Consider the following 22,662-nt stretch of genomic DNA (forward strand, 5'->3'; position numbering starts at 1 on the left):
AACGATATTGAGTTTGATGATAATTTTTTTAAAATTTTAAATTTTAAGGGTTTCAAGTCTATGTGATGTTAAGAGCTTATATCGTAAGTTGTTACTTGTATGTAAATATTTTGCTACAACACCATGGTCCTATGTTGCCCAGAATGGAACTTCAAAAGTTGCCTTAATTGAAACGATTTCATCTCATAACACGCTACTTGACGTCCGAATTATCAGAAAATTTCATTAGTCCGACTGTATAATATTTTTTAAAGCGAATTTCTTTTATAGACATAGTATTATTGTTAGACATTTGTTGCTTTTTTGGAATTGGTATTTAGTCTTGCTTTAAAGTATGAAATGATTTTTCTTTTATCTTTTAGTAAAAAATAAAATGTAAAAGTTTTACAAAAGTTATACATTTCTATTTAACGGATAAACTTGTAAGACAACATAAAGTATATACCCAGCATAAGTTTTTTACTGTATATAGAAGTTAATATATAAAGTTGCAAACTTTATATAGTTTATATAGATTTTGATTTATATAGTTAATGATTAACTAAACAAAAATGATGAAAAATAATGATTATATAATGAGTATATAATTAACTTAATCATATATGAATAACAAATAAATATATGAAAAAATAAGCCTGTAATAAGATTATAAAACTCTCCTTATGTATCTTCATAGTAATTTGCTTTTATTTTAGATGCAAACACCACGAAAATATGGAAAATGGAAAGTAGAAAACTTGAAAAAGGCTGTTGAAGCAATAAAACAAGGAGAAATCAGCTTAAATGAAGCCGCTTATGAATTTTGTATTCCAAAAGCAACTTTGTCAAGGCATATAAATGAAAAAAACAAAGTTGCTGTTGCAAATGTGAAATTTCATGGTCGACTTACCACCTTACCTAATGAAATTGAAACAGAACTAGCTGATCACTGTTTATTATTAGAATCGATGTACTTTGGATTAAGGATTGATGATCTTCGTCGTCTAGCATTTGATATTGCGGAAGCTAACAACATCACACATAATTTTAACAAACAAACATGAATGGCAGGAAAAAAGTGGTATTATGCATTTATGCAAAGGCACCCACAACTGTCGCTTCGTGGGCCTGAATCAACATCAATTGCACGTGCACAAGGTTTTAATAAAGAGCGAGTGCAATCTTTCTTTAATTTACTTTCAAAGTTATACATGGAAGAAAAGTTAACTCCAGACAGACTTTATAATATGGATGAAACTAGTTTATCAACAGTACAAGATGGTCAGATAAAAATTATTAGTGCAAGGGGCAAAAAACGAGTTGGAATTATGACTAGTAGTGAACGAGGAAATTCAGTAACAGCTGTAGTTTGTGTATCTGCAGCAGGATTTTATGTTCCACCAATGTTAATATATAAACGCAAAAGAATGAAGCCAGAAATAACAAATGGTGCACCTCCAGGAACTGTATTTAGTACTCAAGAGAAAGGATGGATGTCAAATGAAGGTTTTTTAGATTGGCTCAATCATTTCATTAAAGTTGTTAAACCTTCAAAACAATCAAAAGTTTTGTTGATACTTGATGGTCATGTTACACATTCAAAAAATTTGGCAGCGATATATCTAGCACGAAATGCTGGAGTGCGTATGGTATCACTACCTCCCCATACTACACACAGACTGCAACCATTAGATGTTGCGTTCTTTGGACCACTTGGTACATACTATGATGAAGCTATGCGAAAATGGATGCGGTCACATATATCACAACCAGTAATAACTTGGCAAGTTGCAGAATTATTTGGTGACACATATAGTCAGGCAGCATCATTGAGAATTGCTATGAAAGGATTTCAGGCTAGTGGGTTGTGGCCTTTGGACATAAATGTATTCACTGATTCTGATTTTACAGCCTCTTCATTTACTGATGTTGGTCCTTCAAACAATCTTCAGTCATCTGAAAGTATAGATGGGATGACAAAACTATCTACAGATAAATCAAGTGAAAAAAAATTAAAATGTCATGTTTCAGTTTCAACTTTGTCTCTTTTGCCAGTGGTTTCATTTGAAGTAAAAAACAAAAAAAGAAGATCACGAACAACTCAGGCGGCTGATCTTACAAGCTCCCCATATAGACGTGCTCTAGAAATTACACCAAGAAATCAAAAGCACACACTAAATCAAATAGCTTCCAAACAAATTAAAAAATCTACAAAAAAAAAGCTCACACTAAATCCAATAACTGCCAAACTATTGCAAAAACCACAGGAAAGCAAAGTAGCACTTGACTCAATCACCATGGACCAAATGAAATTGAGCACATCAAATAAAATCACCATCGCCACCACAGCACACCACATATCACCACTACCATCCCAAGTGCAGAAGCTGCAAGAAAAAAAGACTTATGAATTGCGAAAAAAGGATTAAATATTTGTTGTAATTTTTATTTGTTATTATATCTTTTAAATATCTTTTATTAAAAAGCTAATCAATTAATTTTTCCTTTGAGCCATAAGTTTTATAGCTGTAATTTATTCAAATATTAGAACTGTTCTAATTAAAGAATATATGTGTTCCATTCAAGGAGACCAGTTGCCTTTATTGGAACAAAATGGTGCCTTGAAAAATCAAAGTTTATATTCAATAAGGGTGCGATCAATAGAGTCGAATCATTAATAAAAGCATAGTAGGGTTGTATATCTATATTATTTAATTCATAAATGTTTTCATAGTTAAGCCATCTTTGGTTAATAAATATTTTTTCCTAAAGTGTTCCAATTAAGGCAACTCTCCCCTACATAGATTATGCATAAATATTATTTAATCGTAAAGTATATCGAATATTTTGTACCTTAGTATCAAAATAATTACTTTAATTGTATGATTTTTTTAGAAATCATTTCATTTCTTTAGAGTCATTAAAACTTTATTTCATAGTCTAGTTTTTCTTTCAAAACTCTATTTATTTTCTTTAATATTTCTGTAAAAAGCCTTATAAAACGTACATCGATCACCGCTAAGAGCTCCGATCGCCGCCATCTTAGGAGGCCAATTTTGCCTTCAATTTTTTTTGAAAAAGGCAATTGAATACGCTATCCAGTTATATTTTGAGATCAGTGTTCTAAACAAATAACGTTTTGTTTGTTAAATATTTGTTTTCTTAATTTATTTTTTTTCTGACGCATAAAACGCAGCTCAGAATATTGGTTTGCAACTTTTTTCTCTTTAGGTAAGCGATTTTTTTTTCTTTTGATGAGCGATTTTTTCAATGAACTAAAACTTTATGCTTTCACTAACGCATTTTTATTACCTTGTTAACATCGTTTTTGTGATAAATAATTTTGTCATCCTCGAAAATCAACGTTTTAGCGTTGTCGATATACAATATCAGAAAAATTTTTATCATTAAAACACTTGCTGATATAATGAATATTTTTATTTACAAATAATAAAGAGACACCAAAATAATTACGATGGCAAGTATATTTTCAGTGTTAAATATTTGCTAGACAGTAAAAACTTAACTTTAAAAAACTGAATAAGATAACATGATTTCATCAAAAGATTGAATAAATTATATGACTTCATCAAAAGATTGAATAAATTACGTGATTTCATCAAAAGGCAAACTGCTTCTGCCAATCCATATTTTCTGATGAAGATTGATGTCGCAAAAAAAATCATCTTCCTTTGAGTTCCATTAATGCTTGAATATCCGAAAGCAAAAGTAAAATGCTACATTTTGTTTTTGGAATGATTCATTGTGTACGTTGTTGCAAATACTCCTTTTTGGTATAAGACTTTTTTGTCTTTTCTTGACCTGCTCTAGTCTCCTTTTGCGTTTCACAAACCTTTTTCTGTTTAATCCACGATTCTGATTGCTGACTTGCTGATTGTGCTGTTATTTCAAAACTCTCTATAATTGCTTTTTTTTTCTCGAAGACAATTGGCTAATATCTTTTGTTTTTAACTATTTGACTTTTGAAACTGAATTACAAAGACGAATTATTCTAAGTTTTATTTGTTGAATACTGGACTTTTATTTGTTGAGTTTGCTTTCAATAAATCTCTTGATCTTTTATTAGTATTAGAGAGCATTTAGTTTGGATTGGAACAAGTTTTAATAGTTTTTTAAAGTTAGAAAAAGATATACTTTAATAATCCTTCACGTACCTTTTGAACACACGTATGTAATTAATTTTTGACCAAAACGAAGTTTAAAGTGCCTTTGAATCGAATTTGATAAACCGCGACATGTTGCGTATTAATACGTTTGAAGTTCCCGTTATAACACGTGCGCTATAATTACTTTAACAACTTGTTATTTGGTCTTGAAATGGTATCACATCTTTTGTGTCGTTAATGTGTTTTTTAAACTATGCTATTTTTTGTAAACACTTTGTATCGCCCAGTAAAAATATTGCCGATAACATATTCCAAAAAGAATGTTAAATACAACAGTGTGTAGGATACAACGATAACTTAACGATATACAGGATACAACGATAACTTAACGATATGTAGGATACAACGATAACTTAACGATATGGAGGATACAACGATAACTTAGGTATAAGCGATTACAAACGCGAATGTGTACTCGGTCTGTTCATCAGGTAAATGTTTTTACTACTGGGTTTTTGAAAATTACTTTTAGATTTAAAATGAAACCCTAAACTTTCTAATTAAAGGTTTATCATACTGTATAACTATTTATTGGGAAGCTTGTATTTTAAGCTGTATTTTAAACAGTTCTTCGGGAAATTGGTCACTAAAAATATTGTTGTATTTCTAGGCGCTACATCTTTGTTGATCTGTTTATTATAAAAATTAAGTTTATTCAGAATTCTTTTAGAGTTTAAAGTCTTTATCTTTTTACAACTATCTACAGAGAAATTAATTACATTCACTTATAATTTTTGTTAGAACATTGAAATTTAGCAATAAGATGAATATCAAAGAAAGTGAAAGTGAAAAAAAAAAAAGAAAAAAGGAAAAAAGAAAAACTCCCGTTTTTTTTTCCGTTTTTTGCTTTCTACATTTATTTTTACATTATTTTTACATTATTTTTACATTTATTTTTACATTATTTCTACATTATTTTTACATTTTTTTCACATTGTTTTTACATTTATTTTTACATTTATTTGTATATTATTTCTACATTATTTTTAAATTTATTTTAACATTTATTTTTACATTATTTCTACATTATTTTTACATTATTTCTACATTATCTTTACATTATTTTTACATTATTTTTACATTATTTCTACATTATTTTTACATTATTTCTACATTATTTTTACATTATTTTTACATTATTTCTACATTATTTTTACATTATATATACAAAAGTGATCAGAGGAGATTTTTATTTGTGGTGCTTGCCATCATGAAAACACCAACATCTTAAATTTACGAACGGAACAGCAATTAAATGATAGCGGTAAATGATAGTAATCTTAACATTATCTCAAATTATTTTAGCATAAATAGATTATAAATATAAAATAATGTGATGAATCGAGGCGTTTAATAAATCAAGGCAGTAAAAGATTTAGAAAATGAAATAAGTAATACATAGTTGGTATTATTGTTTGATCAAAGAGTATTTATGCCATTACGTGCTGTGAGCTTGCTAAGCTAAACACATAAATAGTGTTCATACGTAAAATGTATATATATAAGTTGATAACAGGGGCGTATACCAATATAGTTTTGAGAAGAACATAAAATGTGGTGGTAACAGGTCATTTTAGTGGTGGGTGTGTGTAGAGTTACGGCAGGACATTTTATTCCGGAGTAAGCTTTACAAGATTGTCTTATCCGCCCGTCAAGAACAATTTGCTCCGGAGCAAACTATCCGACTTTGGAGTAAACCGAGTGACTACATTGCGGATAATTTACATTGAAGTACTCGAGCAATGTCATTTAGCTTTGCTTATGACATTGCTTGAGTGCTTGCTTATGACATTGCTCGAGTGTCATTTGCTTAAACAATGGCTTAAAACGCTTGCACGAAAGCAAGCTTTTACACGATTTATGCTACGCATATTATTATAGTTTGTTTAATCATCAATACTTTGATACATATGTATTAATAAATACTGTATACTGCACTAAGGTTCACTATAAACAAGTATTATTATAAAATGTATATGTAGTACATAGCTAAATGTATTGATTGTATTATATATGCTTACTTATCAATACTATAAACCATAGTTTTGATAAACAAACATATAAAATATTTTTAATTTTGTTGTAGTATGAAATATATCATTCATACTTCTAAGTGAATACAAAAATATAATAAAAAGATTTAACCAATAAAATATATAGTATAAAACACAATAAAATATAACAAAAGAAATAAAAATAACATCAAATAAATCAGTATAAATCACTTTTTTTTTTTTTTTTTTTTGTTCTACTTATAGTTTCAACCCTTCAGAATCATCAGGAATAACCCTTATTTCTGTTATTCCGTCTTTTACGGTAATAGAGTCTGTCGAGGTTTGTATTACTCTGCGGCATGAATAAACTCTTACAAACTTAAAAATTTTTGGAGATCGAAGCATATGCAGGAAGTATAATACTTCACTTAAGGGTTTTTTTTCACCAGTATGAAAATGCCAGACAAAAAATATTTACAGCAACATATAGCGTTAAAACTTTACTTTTCTCGTGTGGATAGATTTTTTGAAAAGCTTGTATGTACTAAATTTCGCGTACAGTCACTTCGGAACATATTTTGCGTGTATTTTATTTCGCGCGTTAAGACCAAATTCGCAAAATTCACGAAAATTACCACGAGGTATTTCACTCTTAGTTGCGTTCGCCGAGTAATCAAATTAGCTTTAACAGCATGCCAATGTTGTTTTCGTACTAAAAAATATTCTTCACTTTATTCATCTCTATAAATTTTAAAATCTAAGCATGGCACTTATGAAAAATGGGGAGTTGTGCAAAGGAGTTGCATATCAATATCATAATTTATTAACTTTAAATACCATTATTTATCAACTTTCAATATTTAAAACACTTTATTGAAAAAAAAATCTCCAGTAAAAAATGATGTAATAGCTTGTTTTATTACGGTTTATAAAGTTAGTTAATTTTTGTACTTACGTATTGTTGTCTACTTAAAAATATTAATAAAATTTTTTCAAAAGATAAATGGAATACATAACCATTAGAGATAGGAGAAATTAAAGTTCTGATTATTGTGAATGTTTTGCAAAAAGTTCTCACTTAACAATCCTAGGTTTATGAATGATCTACATGAGACTAACCATATCCCAAAAGGAGATTCCTCAAAAACTTCTAATTCAATAGGAAGTACAGGTTTCCTACCAAACATTGTTTGAAAGGAAATATATATTTTTAACTCTTGCCTTGAAGTGTTATATGCAAGCATCCAATTGGCTATCCCATGTACTCTTTCTGTCACTGCAAAATTTCAATAGCATTTTAACTGAATGGTTTAATTCAATTGCTCATCAAAGCTATTGGCCAAAACAAACCAACATCAGCAAGAACTCTTTCTTCTTTATTATTGTTCTGTTCACCCATTTTGTAAAGGTAGTAAAAGTACTTTTAAAAAGCTGCTGCGATTCTTTAAACAACACTTTGCTTAAAACCAGTCAACTTATTCCATTGAAGGATACACTACTCTGGAGAAAATGTCAGACCATTACTCCATACTCTAGAGAAAATGTCAGACCATTTACTCCAGCGGATAGTTTTCTCTATGGCAGGAGAACATTTTGTTTATAAGAAACAATACAAAATAAAAATGATCATTTGTGACCCTCTAGGATTTGCTTACTTTTTTTTTCTTTCTATTAATATCCATTTTTGTTCTTCAATGTAATGAACAATTGAGAGGAACAACAAAATATTGTTGTTCCTCTCAATTGTTCATTACATTGAAGAACAAAAGTTGTTCATTACAGAAGTATAAGAGATAAATGTATGTAAAATTGTTTTACTTTTGCTAGATAATAACTATGCAATAAAGAAGGTGTTATCTTAACTGTTAACTCAGAAAAAACATTAAGTGTTTTCTGAGTTAACAGTTAAGATAACAATTGAGTTAAGATAACACTTCATCTTCATTATACATAAAGTATTTTAAAATTTTCAAAGTTTGTAACAATGTAATGCAACTAGAATCATGAGAACCGGCAAAATAACTTTAAATACAATGATACAACAGAATTCACTAATAATGATATGAATAATTATTTTTTATGTATGAATTTATTATGCATTTTGGATTTGTTTATAATGTGATGAAATACAAATAAACTGTTTACATTAGCCTTGCTATAAACACAGATTTGAAAACTTACAAGTATTTAATAAGTTGTCTTTCAAAACAAAACATTAGCTATGTTAAGTAAGTTGATTTTTTAAATTTTGCAATTTTCTATGCACAAAATACTTATATTTCACATTAGTTTTACTGTGGTTTATGAATACTTATAAATGCTTAAGTACAAAAATAGATCTGCTAATTTGGAGTCATTTTTTAACGTACAGGGAATTCTGAGTCAGCCCCAAGATGTCACAAGAGAAAAAATGTTGAGGAACCTAAGTTTTTCCTTTCAATAATACGTCCTAGCACTAGTGAAAATATATTTTTATATTAAACTGCATCTTTTAAACTGCATTTGTTTGTTTTCAAATGCAATATATTATTAAATATATGTTTAGACAGGAATAAAAGAAAACTTTTTTTTAATCATCAGCTTGTTAATGATAAAAAAGAAGAAACTTTAATTTGTAGAATTTTTCAAGCTTTGAAATAATTTTTACCTTTACTTAGGGATGAAAAGTTCATTTTTTAAAGTTTGCAAAATATTTTACAAATACTTTTTCTTTCTGATGTTTTCAGTAACAATTGTAACTGGTTTTAATGTATGTATTTTAGATATCTATTTTTTATTTAGCTTGTAAATATTAAAAATTGTGTTAAAAGAAAAATGTCTACAGAAAAAGATGATAACAAGAAATGTTGCTCTTCAAATGTAAAACTTGGAATCTTTGTTTTAATTGGTACAATATTGACATGCCTTGGTATATGTTCTGTGATATTTTATAACAAGCTTTATATTTACATGGTGAAAAAGGTAGGTCTACTTTGTTTGTAGTTGTAAAATTGCACCAAAGTAATTTGTTATTACTAAGAAAGTTTGAAATTGTTTCTAAACCTCTTTGGAAACAAAGCTAGTTCAACAAAATGAGCAAGATGCATGTCTTATGTTGTTGGAACTTAAGTTGGTTAATCACGGAACTCAGTTCTAAAAAGTGTTTTCTTTGTATCACAAAAAAGTAAATAAATACCTTATAAAAAATGGTAGTGATTACTATTTACTGTCATAGGTGCCTAGTCCATGGGGGCAACAAGGGGAGTGCCCCCCCCCCCAGGAAATTTATACTAATAATATATTATCACGGATTATCATGAGGGCGAGAGTCTCTATTTGCCCCCGAGATAATCTGTGATAATATATTATTAGTATAAATTTCCTGGGGGGGGCACTGCCCCTGTTGCCCCCGTGAACTCGGCACCTATGTTTACTGTACTTTATATATAAGTTCTATTTGTCACGCAATACATTTCTGGTAATAAAAAATATAAAGTTTATATAGCTTAATGTTCGCTATATTTAAAATTCGATTTGCACATTCTCTGAGAGTCATTTAGTGTCAAATAATCAAAGACGAAAATTTGATTTTTGATCACTGAAAAAAAAAAAGTTTTTTTGAAGTTTAGATGCAGCACTGAAAATAAATCTTAAGGTTTATAGTCCTATAAGTCTTTATGAATTTGATCTTATTTGTAATAACTTTATAAAAGCAGTTTTTGGTGTTGTAAACAACATTGTGTCCTTGTAGTGTGTTAACAGTAGGTAGTCAAAAGCTCACGTTTTTGGGTTAACTTTTGTTGTTTGGATATTGTTTTTGTTTTAACTGTAAAAAAAGCAGCAAATTCTGTGACTAAAAGTTGCACAACTGGATGATTTGATGTGGATTGACTCTGCACAGTATGACAGTCCTTCCTTCATCCTACTTCCTCAAATGTCAAAATCAAAGCTGATGGTGAAAAACCATGCTAAATAAGCTGTGACTTTTAAAGGAAAATTAAACAGCTGAATTAAAGAACTTAAGATCATGATCGTGACAAGAAACTTCATTTGCTTTAAAGCAAAAAAACTTGCTACTGCAGAATACATTAATGGTTTTAGTGGTGGATGCTCTTGGTGTTTAAGATTTTTGCAATGGCAACAATTTAGTACTAAGTCACAAAATAAAGCTGTCTAAGAAATCAATTGAAAACTTGGAAGAAAATATTATTAAATTCCCAGCATTTATTATAAAAAGGCATTTACAATTTGCTAAATAGGTAAGATGGATTAATCCTGAGATGGTGTCATTTGGAGATGATGGCAACTTTAGTGAAGTAAACCTTTTGATACTTTAAGATGATCAAATATCTCATAAGCAAATGGAGGAGCTTTTTGGTGACCAAATTAGTATTCAACTAAATCCCTACTGTTGATTTTTGTATAATATTATGCATATTACCAGTTCATTTGCTAAAGCGGGTTTTCTTGTTTTGCAAACTTATATTAAGTGACCTGCTATCAAGGTAGTTCTGATGACTTATTACATGTGTCCTGGTCTTTTTTTGAAACCTAAATTTGTTTTCAGAGGGGTATGTTTTATATAACTTTATGGGGGAGGAGGGGGGCATGTAAAGATTTTGCAAAGGAATGTTTTATATGACTTTATTGAAAAAAGTTTTCTTTAAACCTAAATTTGTTTTCAGAAAAGCATATTTTATGATTTTATCAGAAAAAAATTTTTTAAATTTTTTATTGAAAAATTGAATAATAAGATTTATTTTATTAATTTTTTTATTATTCTAAGGAACTAGTGCTTACACCTGGTAGTGAAGCATATAACAACTGGCATTCATCTCCCCTTCCTGTTTACACGCAGTTTTTTTTTTATAATTACACAAATTATGCTGATGTATTAAAAACTGGTGCTAAACCACAAGTACTTGAACTTGGACCATACTCCTACAGGTAAAAACAACATAATGTAGATTTTTTAACGAACATTCATTAAAAATGCATATCTGTAAAAAAAAGCATGTTCCATTAGAGAAATACATATCAATGCAATTGTAGAGCAGAATGACTATGAAATAACTTACCTCCAGAATTATTCTTATGTCTTTGATCCAGCCACATCTTGTGAAAGTTGCAAAGAGAGCGATATGATTTGGACTCCAAATATGCCCACACTGGTATGTCTGTTATTTACATCAGCGATTAAGAAATCTTCATTTTGTTTACTGAAACCAAAAACTATGCAACAAAAACCTAACATTGCTTTTTGTATTTGTTTTTTGTTATTTAAGAGTTTTAGAACCAGCTACTTGTCTTTTTGACAGCAATTTTTATAATTTTAGGTTGGTTGTTAACTAAGTTTGGTGTTGTGTTAAATAATGAATTTTTATGCAATAATTTCCTCAATAACAACAACTATTCTTCAAAATAAAGATCATCATTGATTGGCCTTGAAGCTTGTAATTCTCATTTGTCCAAAACCATTGGTTGACCGGGACATTCCCTGTCTTCAAGAGCCAAATTGAAACATATGAGTCATTTAAAAAGTTTTGTATTTTTGTTGTTAGACATCTTAAAAAATAAATAAATTTTTGATAATAGCCATAAAACTGGATCATAAACACACAAAAATATATAAAAAAACACTTTAACACTGCACAAATCTTTTCCTCTACTTAATATTTTAAAAATGTCAGGTTTTGTAACTAGTGAATAATCACTAGTTGTTTCTAAAATTTAATCATCAAAATCCTTGTATAATTTTTGTTTTCTTTTTTAGATTATTTTGAGTGCCATCAAAGCCTTAAACATTACAAAGGATTCATCATTTATACAGAAACTTGAAATGGATGGAGTAAATATCTTTCTAAATTTAAACAAAGTATCACTCTTTCAAAACCGCTCAGTTTATGAGTTGCTATGGGGATACCAAGACCCTTTTCTTGAAAAGATAAAGGATTTAGAAGATATTGCTTCTAAACTTGGTTTAAAACTACAACCAATTGATCCTTTTGTTGCTTTGCAGGTAGCTACATTGATTTAACTGTTGTTGCAAAGGACTTAAACACAATAAAGCATAATTACAAAAAATTATGTTATTTTTTTTTCTCAAAAGTTTATGTACCTCAAAATAATGTGATTTTTTAATTTGAATATTTAGCTTTTGAGAAACAACTTGAAAAGGTTTTTTGGTGTTATTTTTATTTAATATTTGGTAAAAGGTTTAAACATCAGCTTTCGCCTAACCTGAGAGAAATAGTTTGATCAAGATAATGATCATTTACTAATTACTTCTTAAAGTCTATTATTCTGTCTTAGCGTAATGGAACAAAAGAAGCTGAGAGCATTGGAAATCTTACAATACTTACTGGAAAATCTAATATTAATGATGTGCAGAGAGTTATCAGGTGGAGAGGCCTTGAGTAAGAAATAAGTTTTATTATGTTTATATACATTTAAGTTGACTCCAACTATTCAGTTAATTGTGTAATTGATTATGACTGATTATTTTTATAGTCATCAAATACTTCCTTTAATTATTCATGTTTATGCTCCATGAAGTTCTAGAAGGTTCCAGAAATTTCTGAGAGCTTCCAGAAAGTTTAAGAATGTTCAAATAGTTTTGATAACTTTCTTATTAAGTTATTACTAAGTTATTTAGCAATTGTATGATAGCTAATTCCTCATTTACAAACAATTTGATCATTATTTAAACTAATTAAATGTTTTAAGTATGATTTTAAAAGTTTGTATTTTTTGTTATTTTTGAGTTTTGTTCAATAGCCATACTGATGAAACCTACTGGCAAACCAAGTATGGTAGGATGCTAAATGGAAGCGGTAAGAAAGCTTTATCTGTTTGCGCTGTTTGGCATTACGTATTCTAGGCAGCTGTTAACAATTTTGGGTTATTTATCTGCATTTCGTAAGTTTCAGTACACATGAAATAATATTTACTTTCTAAATCTTTTGTTACTACACTCTTAAACAAAATCAGGAAACCGCAACTGAAATACAGGGAAAACTCACTGAATTAATCATTGCGTTTAGGCACAATTGATTTTCAGGCGTTATTGCCTGAAATTCAGGGAATTATTTTTTTTCTGATAATCAGGGAAACCAAGTCTTCTGAAAATCAGGGTTTTTTGTTGCACTGAAAGTCAGGAATTGTATTACTGTATATTCAGGAAAAAACTTTCACCAATTTGGGTTTTTATACCGACATAATATTTATCATATTGTCTGCATTTTTATTGTGGATAAAATTGATTTTGAAAGAATTTCGCTATTGCTGAATTGAGTAAAGTTTTTAGACACACCTAATTTAACCTAATTTAGCGATTCAAAAGCTATATTATACTATGTTGTTCGTGCACTTCACATTCATAATTATTCGACTATTAGTTACTTAAATTTATGATTGAATTCATTATGATTTCATTAATCATGTTATTTAGTTCTTACTTGTAGGTAGAGATGATTACAATAATTAAAATTAAAAATTTATTAATATAATTACCAACATTACAATGCAAATAGTACTATTTATATTGTACACTTGTGTTGATAAATACATGTCGAAAAAAATATAACTATAATTCAAACACAAATATATTTGTATACATGTATACATGTCAAATAAGATAAAAAGATTTCGTTGATGTATGGCACTTGTATAACATTTTTGACAATGTTCCTATCTCAGAATGTGAATTAATGTTGCTTATTTAAAAGAGTGTTAAATATATTTAACGCGCTTTTAGAAAAGTAACAAGATCCCGTACACATTCTGAGATAGGAACATTGTCAAAGATCCCATACAAATGCACCTGCAAAAACTGCCAAGCATGGCTTACACTTTGGTCGTACTCAATCTGACCGATGTAGTGTAGCTTGAAACATTCGTCAACAGCAGAGACCATACAGCGCGACTCAATTATTTCGTTTTCTATAACGACAAATGATTGGCTAATATTGCCAGTTACACCCAGTGCAATAATTATAGGTTGCTTAATTCCTTCACTTTTAATTTTCTCAAGAATTTCATCCATTGAAGTTCCATACTAAAAAAAAGTAATATAAATATTAGGGTGGTTCTTTTTTATTTAAATTTTTTTATTTAAATCTTTTTTGTTTAAATTTTGTTGACTTATTACTTCCTTTTGGTCTAAAAATTAACTGTGCAAAGTTTTAGGTTGAAAAAAATATATATTTAGGGGTTGCTCAAGCATATCAAAGTCTAGAATATTTTGTGGCTTTGCAAAAAAAGTTTTCAAAATAAGAGTTTTTGCGTAGACTGTATTTTTTATTGTGTTTAATCATTGTGTTTCATTATTAATGTAGAAATATTGTATAAATTTCTTATTCATTCAGTAGATGTCAGCACTATACTTAGTATACTTCTAGAATAATTATTACATACAATTTTAAACCCCCTTTTTTGGTAATATTATAATTATTAATTACTGAATTAACTTTTTGAATTAACATTTCATTCATTTTAATAGAATTTGTTTGCATAATTTATTGCAGGTCAAATAGTTTAAAATAAACAATGGCTAAAGCTGCAATAAATATACCAACATGAAAAGCAACAGGAATATATTTGATTTGGCAACCATTGGAGAATTTTGGTGAGTGATTCCTTCCAACAGAAAAAGATGATCTAAAGCATATCTTCTTGTTTGTAACCAACAGTCAAGAGAATCGCAAGAAGGTCGTCGATGAAGTGCTGTTCTTGTGGACAAAGGCACATATTCCAGTTATGGAGACCCATGCAATCATTGCCAAACTGCCAAAAAAAAGAGCAAATAAAGAAAGAGAAGAAAAAAATGGAAGCTCAAAGCTTAAAGGTGCAACTTGTTGACTCGTCACCATCCTTTTCAGACTCTGAGTCATCTGAACATGGCTCTCCTCAAAGGCGTAATCGAAGATCAAAGCGATCAATTCCTTCCAAGAAATTTTAAATGACTCCAGAGTTGGTTTCTGCGTTGGACCATATTAACATTTCAGACCGGCGCACTGTTCACATTTTGAATGCCATAGCAGTAACACCTCTAAGCAACAGATCAATCTCCAGGAGCTCAGTTCGACGTGCTAGGAAATATAGCAGGGCCATCACAGCAGCCTTCGTGAGGGATTCCTTCATCAATGAAGTTTAACAGAAGGATACCTTTTTAGTATTACACTGGGATGGCAAGTTGCTCCCAGACTGTACAGGAAATGGAAATGGCTTAAAGGTGGATCGTTTTAGGAAGGACGCAGAAGGCTTGAGAAACTGAAAATTGTAAATGATGGGGCAGAGAGGGGAGTTGCAATGATTTCCACTTTCAATGATTCTTAGACAAGGGACGAAGAGACAAAACAAGCACTACTACAAGTTGTAGAGCACCATGTCGTCTCCACCCCCTCAAATGAATTTTCTGACATTAACGAACGATGTGAATGATTGTGTTCTAGTTTTGTTTCGCTTTTTACATGTTTTGATTTTCAATAACTTTTCAGTGATTTTTAAATTTAAATTTGTCTTAAATTCATTTATTTGTTCCAGCAATTTGCATTATTTTGATAATATGATTCATTTAATCTATAGTTCTTTTGTAATTTTTAACTGCTGAGCCAGAAAAAAAAGAATAAATGAAAATTACACAGTATTTACACCGTGGCATCAACTATGAAACTTTGAAAGCATTGAGCGACCTCTAAATACAGTCCAAACTATGTAATATTTTGCACAGTGGCTTTTTTGAACAAAATGAACAGAAAAAACAACATGCCTCTGCATTATATGAAACTTGATTTTTTTGGACCACCCTAATAAATATATAGTTTATGCATTTTTACATTTTGAACAAATTTAACATAAAATATTGATAAAATAAGATAAACGTAGCTATTGCTTACCAGATGAAGCTGGACAAGTCGCTTGCACACTTCAGCAACCGAGGCACGTTGCCTATTTCGCATAGGTACACTCAGCATAAGCGGAAGTAGTAACAGAGCATATTCTTCCTTTGTTTCTGTAAAAATGTTGCCAAGTACATACATTACATACAATTACCAAAAGTAATTAAAACAGTATAATATAATTTTTACAAACTTAATAATAAGTTACTTTTAACTTATTTAATGATAGGAATCTCTATTTAAACTTGAATAAAATTAAACAAATATGTACTTTCAAGTAGGTTGTTGTCAGCTGCTACTTCGTCAAGTAATATTGCAAGGTCAGTTGACAACCCTTTGCATTTTCCTTTAGCATACAAAAGGATCCGTGAAAAACAGTCTCCCAGTCCCTCCACTATCTGTTTGCTGTTGGGTGCAATTCTGCAGAATTCCTCCTCAAACTAAGTAATTTAATTAGTTTACAAGATAAATCATTAATGTAAACAACTAACAAACAGTGCCAACTCATAATTTCATCAACTAACTACACAATGATTACTGAAAGTAAGTTAAAAGCTTACCGCAGATGAGTAAATATTTCTTAATGGGGGAAATGATAAAAAAAATATTTTTAGTGGAGGTCTTCCTTCCCTAACCCAGAGACTATGACTTGCATAAGTTGATCCCATAATAATATTTATGCGATCATCGTTAGGTGTCTCGTTTATAAGTTCATGGGTAAGCGCCCTTTCATGTTCTGTAAAATACTCTCATGAAAAAAAATGAAAATATTAAAAAAAGGCAATTAAAGAAACTATAATCTTTTACTATATCTTTAAACATATTTTAATACAGCACTTAAATACACCATTACATATAAATAGGATAAAACTATGAATAAATCAGAATGAAAATCAAAAAATGATATATATAAAAGCAAATAAAACTTACAAGTAAATCAATAATTGTTATACTATTATTGAATACAAATTTTTCAACTATGGAGTTATCCAAATAAATATATATTTTAAATATATACTTAATGCAAATGTTCAATCTATAAACAAACAATTAAAATAAAAACCTGTCATGGGTCCATTGACTAGATCAACTGCATCTGTTCTTAGGCGCTTCTGATGCGACTTGTGCGGCTCTTCAATAACTGGAAGTTGTTTTCTCAGCGTCTTTAAGCGTTCTTCAATATAGCCTGGAATATTTTCTTAATTTTCCGTTTCGTATTACTTCAACATACTGTCTGAAGTAAGCATCCTTTAAGTAAAAAAAAAGTTTCATAAAGCTAAACTAAATAAAATTTAAACTATATTCCCATTTCCCAAAATATGCAAACAAAAGTTTCAATTAGACTTATAACAACACTTACATAACCATCTCCATTACCACTTCTTAAGGTTGGAAAGCGGTTTATCACCTCCATTGCCAAAGACTTTTTTTTCTCTGTATTGGGATAGCTGCAAAAAAAGAAAATCAATTCTGTTGTGTTTAATAACCTTCCTATTGCTTCATTTATTTTTTGCAGTAAATTATTTATAAATAATAACTTAAATCTAAAATAAAATTTACTTTATTTTAGATTTGTTTTATTTACTGATTCAAATATTCAAATACAATATTCAAACATTCAAATACCAAACAAATACAAGTATCTGAATAAAATATCATATTAAAGACTTCCTAACCAGTTACTATCTTTTACAAGATTTCAAACAATAATACGCACAAAAAGATCCTTCATCAAGACTAACTGCCTGGTTCGTTCATACTCAGACAAGATTGATGCACCTTTAGGGTGATCTTTCAACATACCTTCAATGTCCTTAAAAAAATTAAAATTCACTTTTACAATATTACAAATAGTGAAATATATACAATTATATAAATAGTTTCAAAAAATGTTTAATCTTCTAACAAAATTATAAATTATAAACAACATGCATTAATGATATAAATTTAATAACAAGCATAGCTCACAATACAACATTTAACAAAAGTTATAGAAAAAAAAAATCTTTTGTAGCAAATGCAAGCTAATAATCTATTTACTATGCTTGTTAATAAATATAACAATTTTATTGAAAAAGTTGTAAACTTTCATTTAATATTATTTATTAAACAAATTTCACTCACAAACTTATATTGACATTGATATGACGTTCTAACAGAACTGCTAACAATTGATCCATTGTGATTGATGTTGTAGGTACAATGGGCTGTCTTATATCAGTATATGTAGATGCAGAACCTTGTAGCGGTATATATGCTTCGTTGGAATTGATAAAGCAAGGAGGCTGCACATTCTATTATTAAATAAACATGCTAAGAAAAATGTGAGTTTACACCTTAGTTCCAGTCTTCATCTAATATTGAGATGAGAGAGAGATTTATACTATTATTGATAATTTACACAAAGTTATTGAGATAATAGAGAGAGAGTTTTAAGACAAGTATCATAGACAATCTTAAAATCAAAGCTACAAATCTATCATACAAAGAAATATTGCAAGAGTAAAATATTACATCACTCATTTTATTTTAAATCTTTATAATATTACTGATTAGTTATTCTAAAAACAAAATTACTCTAAAATTTTGAAAGTTCTATTAGTCTATTTTATGGACAATTGGAAATTGTCCATAAAATAGACTAAATAGAGGCTAGCTAATATACTGAAATATATATATATATATATATATATATATATATATATATATATATATATATATATATATATATATATATATATATATATATATATATATATATATATAAACAAAAAGTATTTAACATCAACAAAATTGAATAATTAATAATCAAATTTTATTTTTATTTAAATTCGAAAGTCCTAAGTCAAAGAAAAGCACACAAACACACATGGTATCTAAATAAAACAACTCATTTATAAACTCATAATGTACATTTTAAACCAAAATATTTGACCAAATTATATCACATTTATATGTTGTCTGCACATAGTGTGTGACACAATGAAATGTGCACAAAGTGACAGATCAGATTATAGCAAGTACCCGAAAAAACAGGATGATAGTCAAGCAAACTATCAAGTGTGTAACAACTGACAGTTTTGGTGTCATCACAAGTTACAGTGTAGCTGTGTAGGTGCTCATCAAACTGAATAAGCCTAAAATTATGGCATAACAAATGAGCTTTTTTGTCGATGATCACAATATTGTCTATACAAATAAAGTTTGGCTCTCCATGTTCATTAATGTCTGCTATTAGTGAAATTCCAGGTTTGTAAAAAGTACCATAGGCTTCAATAAAATTTGCTAAATATACAATAGCATATTTATCTGCAAAATGTGATGATATTGTTTCTCCATTCGGTACAAGATTTAAAAGTATTTCTGTAAATGTTCCCACAACAAGGCTTTGTTTAAAACCTGTTTTTTTCCACCACTAACTACATTGTGCAAGTTCATGACGAAATGCAAGAGTGTAGGCAATGATACGAAAATTGCGCACAATGTGGGCTAATCTCTTAAAAAAGTTGTGTTTGACTTCAAAACGCATGCACCACATCCTGGCTAGTGGCCCATTTTTTAGGATTAGACTTGGATAATGTGTAAGCTTGCGGTGTTTGTACATTAAATTCTTATTTGGAAAAAGATTTTTGAATAGGGTGGTATAGTCAGAAATCAAAGCCGCCAAATATGTCATGTCAAATTTGTGGACTGCAGGTGAAAATACAACATTTGAATTTTTTAACAGTAGCAGCAAAAGTTTCCATTGTTCGGAGTTACTTGGTACTTTATCACCAATCAACAAAGGCAGGACAATTAGTAAAGTCTTTGTTTGACTAGATCTCTGTCCAAGAAGAGAACTGTTATCTTTTAATCAATTTTCAGTTATCAGACTGGGTTTTTTATCTTGTAATGTTAATCCATAAGGAAAATGTCTAAGACGATTATTTAACAAATTTAAATAAAAAAGATGTTGAACGTAAATAAAATTATAAATAACCAATTTGATTTCTAAAGGACCTATACCTTCTAAAATATCATGCATGATGTCCCCAGTATCATTTTTAGCGGGATGATAGTACTTAAGTTCTTTCAAAATACTTATAACTTTTATTCCAAACTCAGCTTTATAAACTTGCTGCGTAGCTAATTTGTTAACAATTTCTTCATATTGTGCTACAGTTCATTGAAGCGTTGGAACTTCTGTAAAAATGTTTTTGCATTGTGCAAAGATCGCAACAAAAGTCACTATTAAAAGACTCTACATAGCCTAAACAAGTATGAAGTCCAAGATTGTCCCCTATAATTTGACCAAGAATGCATCTCACATGTCTTGAAGTAGCTTCACAATCAACTTTAATTTGAAATCCATCCTCCATACACTTTAAATCATCAACAATGGCTCTTAAAACTGCATTAATGCCATATTTTTTTATGTCATTGACATATGTCAATGCAACTAAATGTACATTTGCTAAATTGGAATTAAAAACAGCTGGAAAATTTTTCAGAACAAAGCAAAATGTTCCAAGCTTATGTATGGACACTTGATCCTATAGGATTTACTGTTTCTACATCATCATAATACGGTTGAATAATAAGTTCGTGGGTGATAAAATTAACTGAAGGCAAGGGATGGCGATTTCGGTGTGCTTGGTAATTACTTCCATCTTGGTAGTCACATAAGATTCCACCTTCAGCTATATTTTCATTAAAAGTGCAGGCTGACCAGCAATTAGAGTGTCTAAAAATATACTTAAGGGTTTAGCTGATGGGTACAAACATAAAAGTGTCTTCTACTTGAACTTGCTTGCCCATCTTTGTTTCCCACCGATGTCCCAATACAATTTCAGTAGGGATATTTAATGCACCAACCCTTTCTAGATATGTACTCAGCTTTTTCAAAGTATCAATATTCTGAAATGAGTGTTCAAGAGCGGCAAGAAAAATTTCTGCTGTGTTTTTATTCTCTAAACAATTCATAGTGAATACTTCACTGACTTTATGTTGCACAGCACAAGCAAAAACAGAAAACATCTCATCCAAGCCATTACGGATGTCATTTATATTGCTTAATGGAATAGCAGCAGATATAAGATTAAGAAGAAATTTGGCAGCTGGTAAAAATATTCCTCTATGGTCAAAACATTCAGCTATATCAAGAATCGGTTGTGCATCAGGAGCATCATTAACATCATCAAAATTTTCTGGCACAAAGCTATCTTGGGTATCAAAATTGCCTTGTGATGAATCAAGTATTTGATTAGCAACAAAAGGCACTTTCCAAACTTCCTTTTTAACATGAGAACGCACATGTTTTTGAAAACTATGAAAAGATGTAAATAATCTTTTGCATCCATTTTGGCTACATATAAGTTCACTTGGCTCCTCAAGCACATGTATACCTTTCATATGGCAAAGTAAAAACTTTATTGTAGGGAAATTGCGTGCACATTTAAAGCATGTTAACTGCATTTTTATTGATTGACTTTTTTATATTAGTGAACCTGTAAACAGCAAAAATTGTTTTAGTTAAAAAATACCTTAGAATATATAGTTGAAAATACACTTTTAATCTTTAAAAAATCTCCAAGCTTCGGAAAAATCAACTTTAAATCCTCGATGGTAACCAGCATCATTGCATCAGCATCAATACCATTTTCTGAAAAAATATCAATTTAAAACAATACAATTTATTTTGCTTTCTTTTTTAGACAAGGTAGATATTATAACATTTAATTCAAAGTTTATATTTTAAATATATAGAAACAAAACTTAACTAAACTCAATTATTTATAAAAGTGAATTTAATTCAAAGCAATCTAAATTTAATTTAATTAGTACTGTTAAATTGGCATTTTGTACTAAAGGTATAACAGTACCACAAGGAAATTTAACATTTTTTAAATTATTATTTCCAAGCTTTATAGAGAGAAATAAATAGTACTAATCAAGTCTAATGTACAGAAAATTAACATACCTTCTAGAACCTGCATACTATTCTCTAACTTCTTTAGAGATAATTCATTGACAAACGCATGAAATAATTCAGTGGGTAATTGAGCCATTCTCAATTGTCAAGTAATTAAAAACTAATTCATTTTAAGAAATCAGTTAATTAAATTTTATTTATAATAAATAATAACTTATAAATTTTATGAAGTTATTATAATATCATCATATACAATATATGAAGTATTTTAAGACAATAATAATATTACAGTAACTTCATATCCGTAATAAGTATAATATTTTAAAGCCTTTCATTTTACAATACTTAGAACAAAAGTTGAGTAAATATACCACGCTAGAAATTTCGCGACTGAATATTTCAAAATGGAGTAAACACGTTTTTCTAAATTTGGGTGCCTGAATAAATCAGAGCACGAAATAACCTGAATCGTTCAACTGAAAATCAGGAATTTCGCCTGATTTTAAGGGCAGAAAAATTAACTGAATAATTCATGTAATAATTTCCCTGAATTCATCTTAGAGTGTATGAAGCTGCAATTTTGTAAAGCTAATTGTAACTGAAATTAAAAGTTATTTCAATGTTTTTAAATAAGTGTTAATAAAGTGTTAACAAGTTATTATATAAATTTTCTTGTTAAGTTGGTAGTTTTTGAAATATTTTCCAAACATCAA

General features: G+C 29.3%; 2 protein-coding genes and 2 pseudogenes across 6 annotated transcripts in view; 2 read left to right on the forward strand and 2 right to left on the reverse strand.

Moving 5' to 3' along the window:
• The first annotated feature begins 211 nt into the window (after positions 1-211).
• The window catches only part of LOC145193210 (uncharacterized), a 145,863-nt gene continuing 123,412 nt past the window's right edge, over positions 212-22,662 (forward strand). The window contains exons 1-2 of the mRNA XM_090078344.1: positions 212-332; positions 696-2,675. Of these exons, the coding sequence (XP_089934470.1) occupies positions 1,044-2,408 (1,365 nt within the window). The 5' untranslated portion in view covers positions 212-332; positions 696-1,043 and the 3' untranslated portion in view covers positions 2,409-2,675. The remainder of the gene's footprint in view (positions 333-695; positions 2,676-22,662) is intronic.
• LOC149891482 (lysosome membrane protein 2-like) overlaps positions 3,133-22,662 on the forward strand; it is a 40,530-nt gene continuing 21,000 nt past the window's right edge. For 2 of the 5 annotated variants that reach the window (XR_016449729.1, XM_090078304.1), the window contains exons 1-6: positions 8,924-9,121; positions 10,926-11,086; positions 11,166-11,310; positions 11,913-12,158; positions 12,452-12,555; positions 12,917-12,972. Coding sequence is in view for 3 of the 5 variants with exons in the window: in XM_090078304.1 (XP_089934430.1) it covers positions 8,975-9,121; positions 10,926-11,086; positions 11,166-11,310; positions 11,913-12,158; positions 12,452-12,555; positions 12,917-12,972 (859 nt within the window). In the remaining 2 variants the exon portion in view is untranslated. Of the gene's footprint in view, positions 3,211-8,308; positions 8,389-8,923; positions 9,122-10,925; positions 11,087-11,165; positions 11,311-11,912; positions 12,159-12,451; positions 12,556-12,916; positions 13,806-13,930; positions 14,206-22,662 lie in introns of those variants that run through there. The other 3 variants (XM_090078305.1, XM_090078306.1, XR_016449730.1) reach the window with 3 other exon arrangements.
• Positions 16,619-22,085, reverse strand: LOC149891483 (uncharacterized; annotated as a pseudogene).
• On the reverse strand, positions 20,194-21,574 carry LOC149891484 (uncharacterized; annotated as a pseudogene).

Source organism: Hydra viridissima, unplaced genomic scaffold (genome assembly GCF_058129835.1).
Source record: "Hydra viridissima isolate aposymbiotic clone 2 unplaced genomic scaffold, HvirCarnegie_v1 scaffold_2, whole genome shotgun sequence".
In the NCBI taxonomy this organism is placed as follows: Eukaryota; Metazoa; Cnidaria; class Hydrozoa; order Anthoathecata; family Hydridae; genus Hydra; species Hydra viridissima.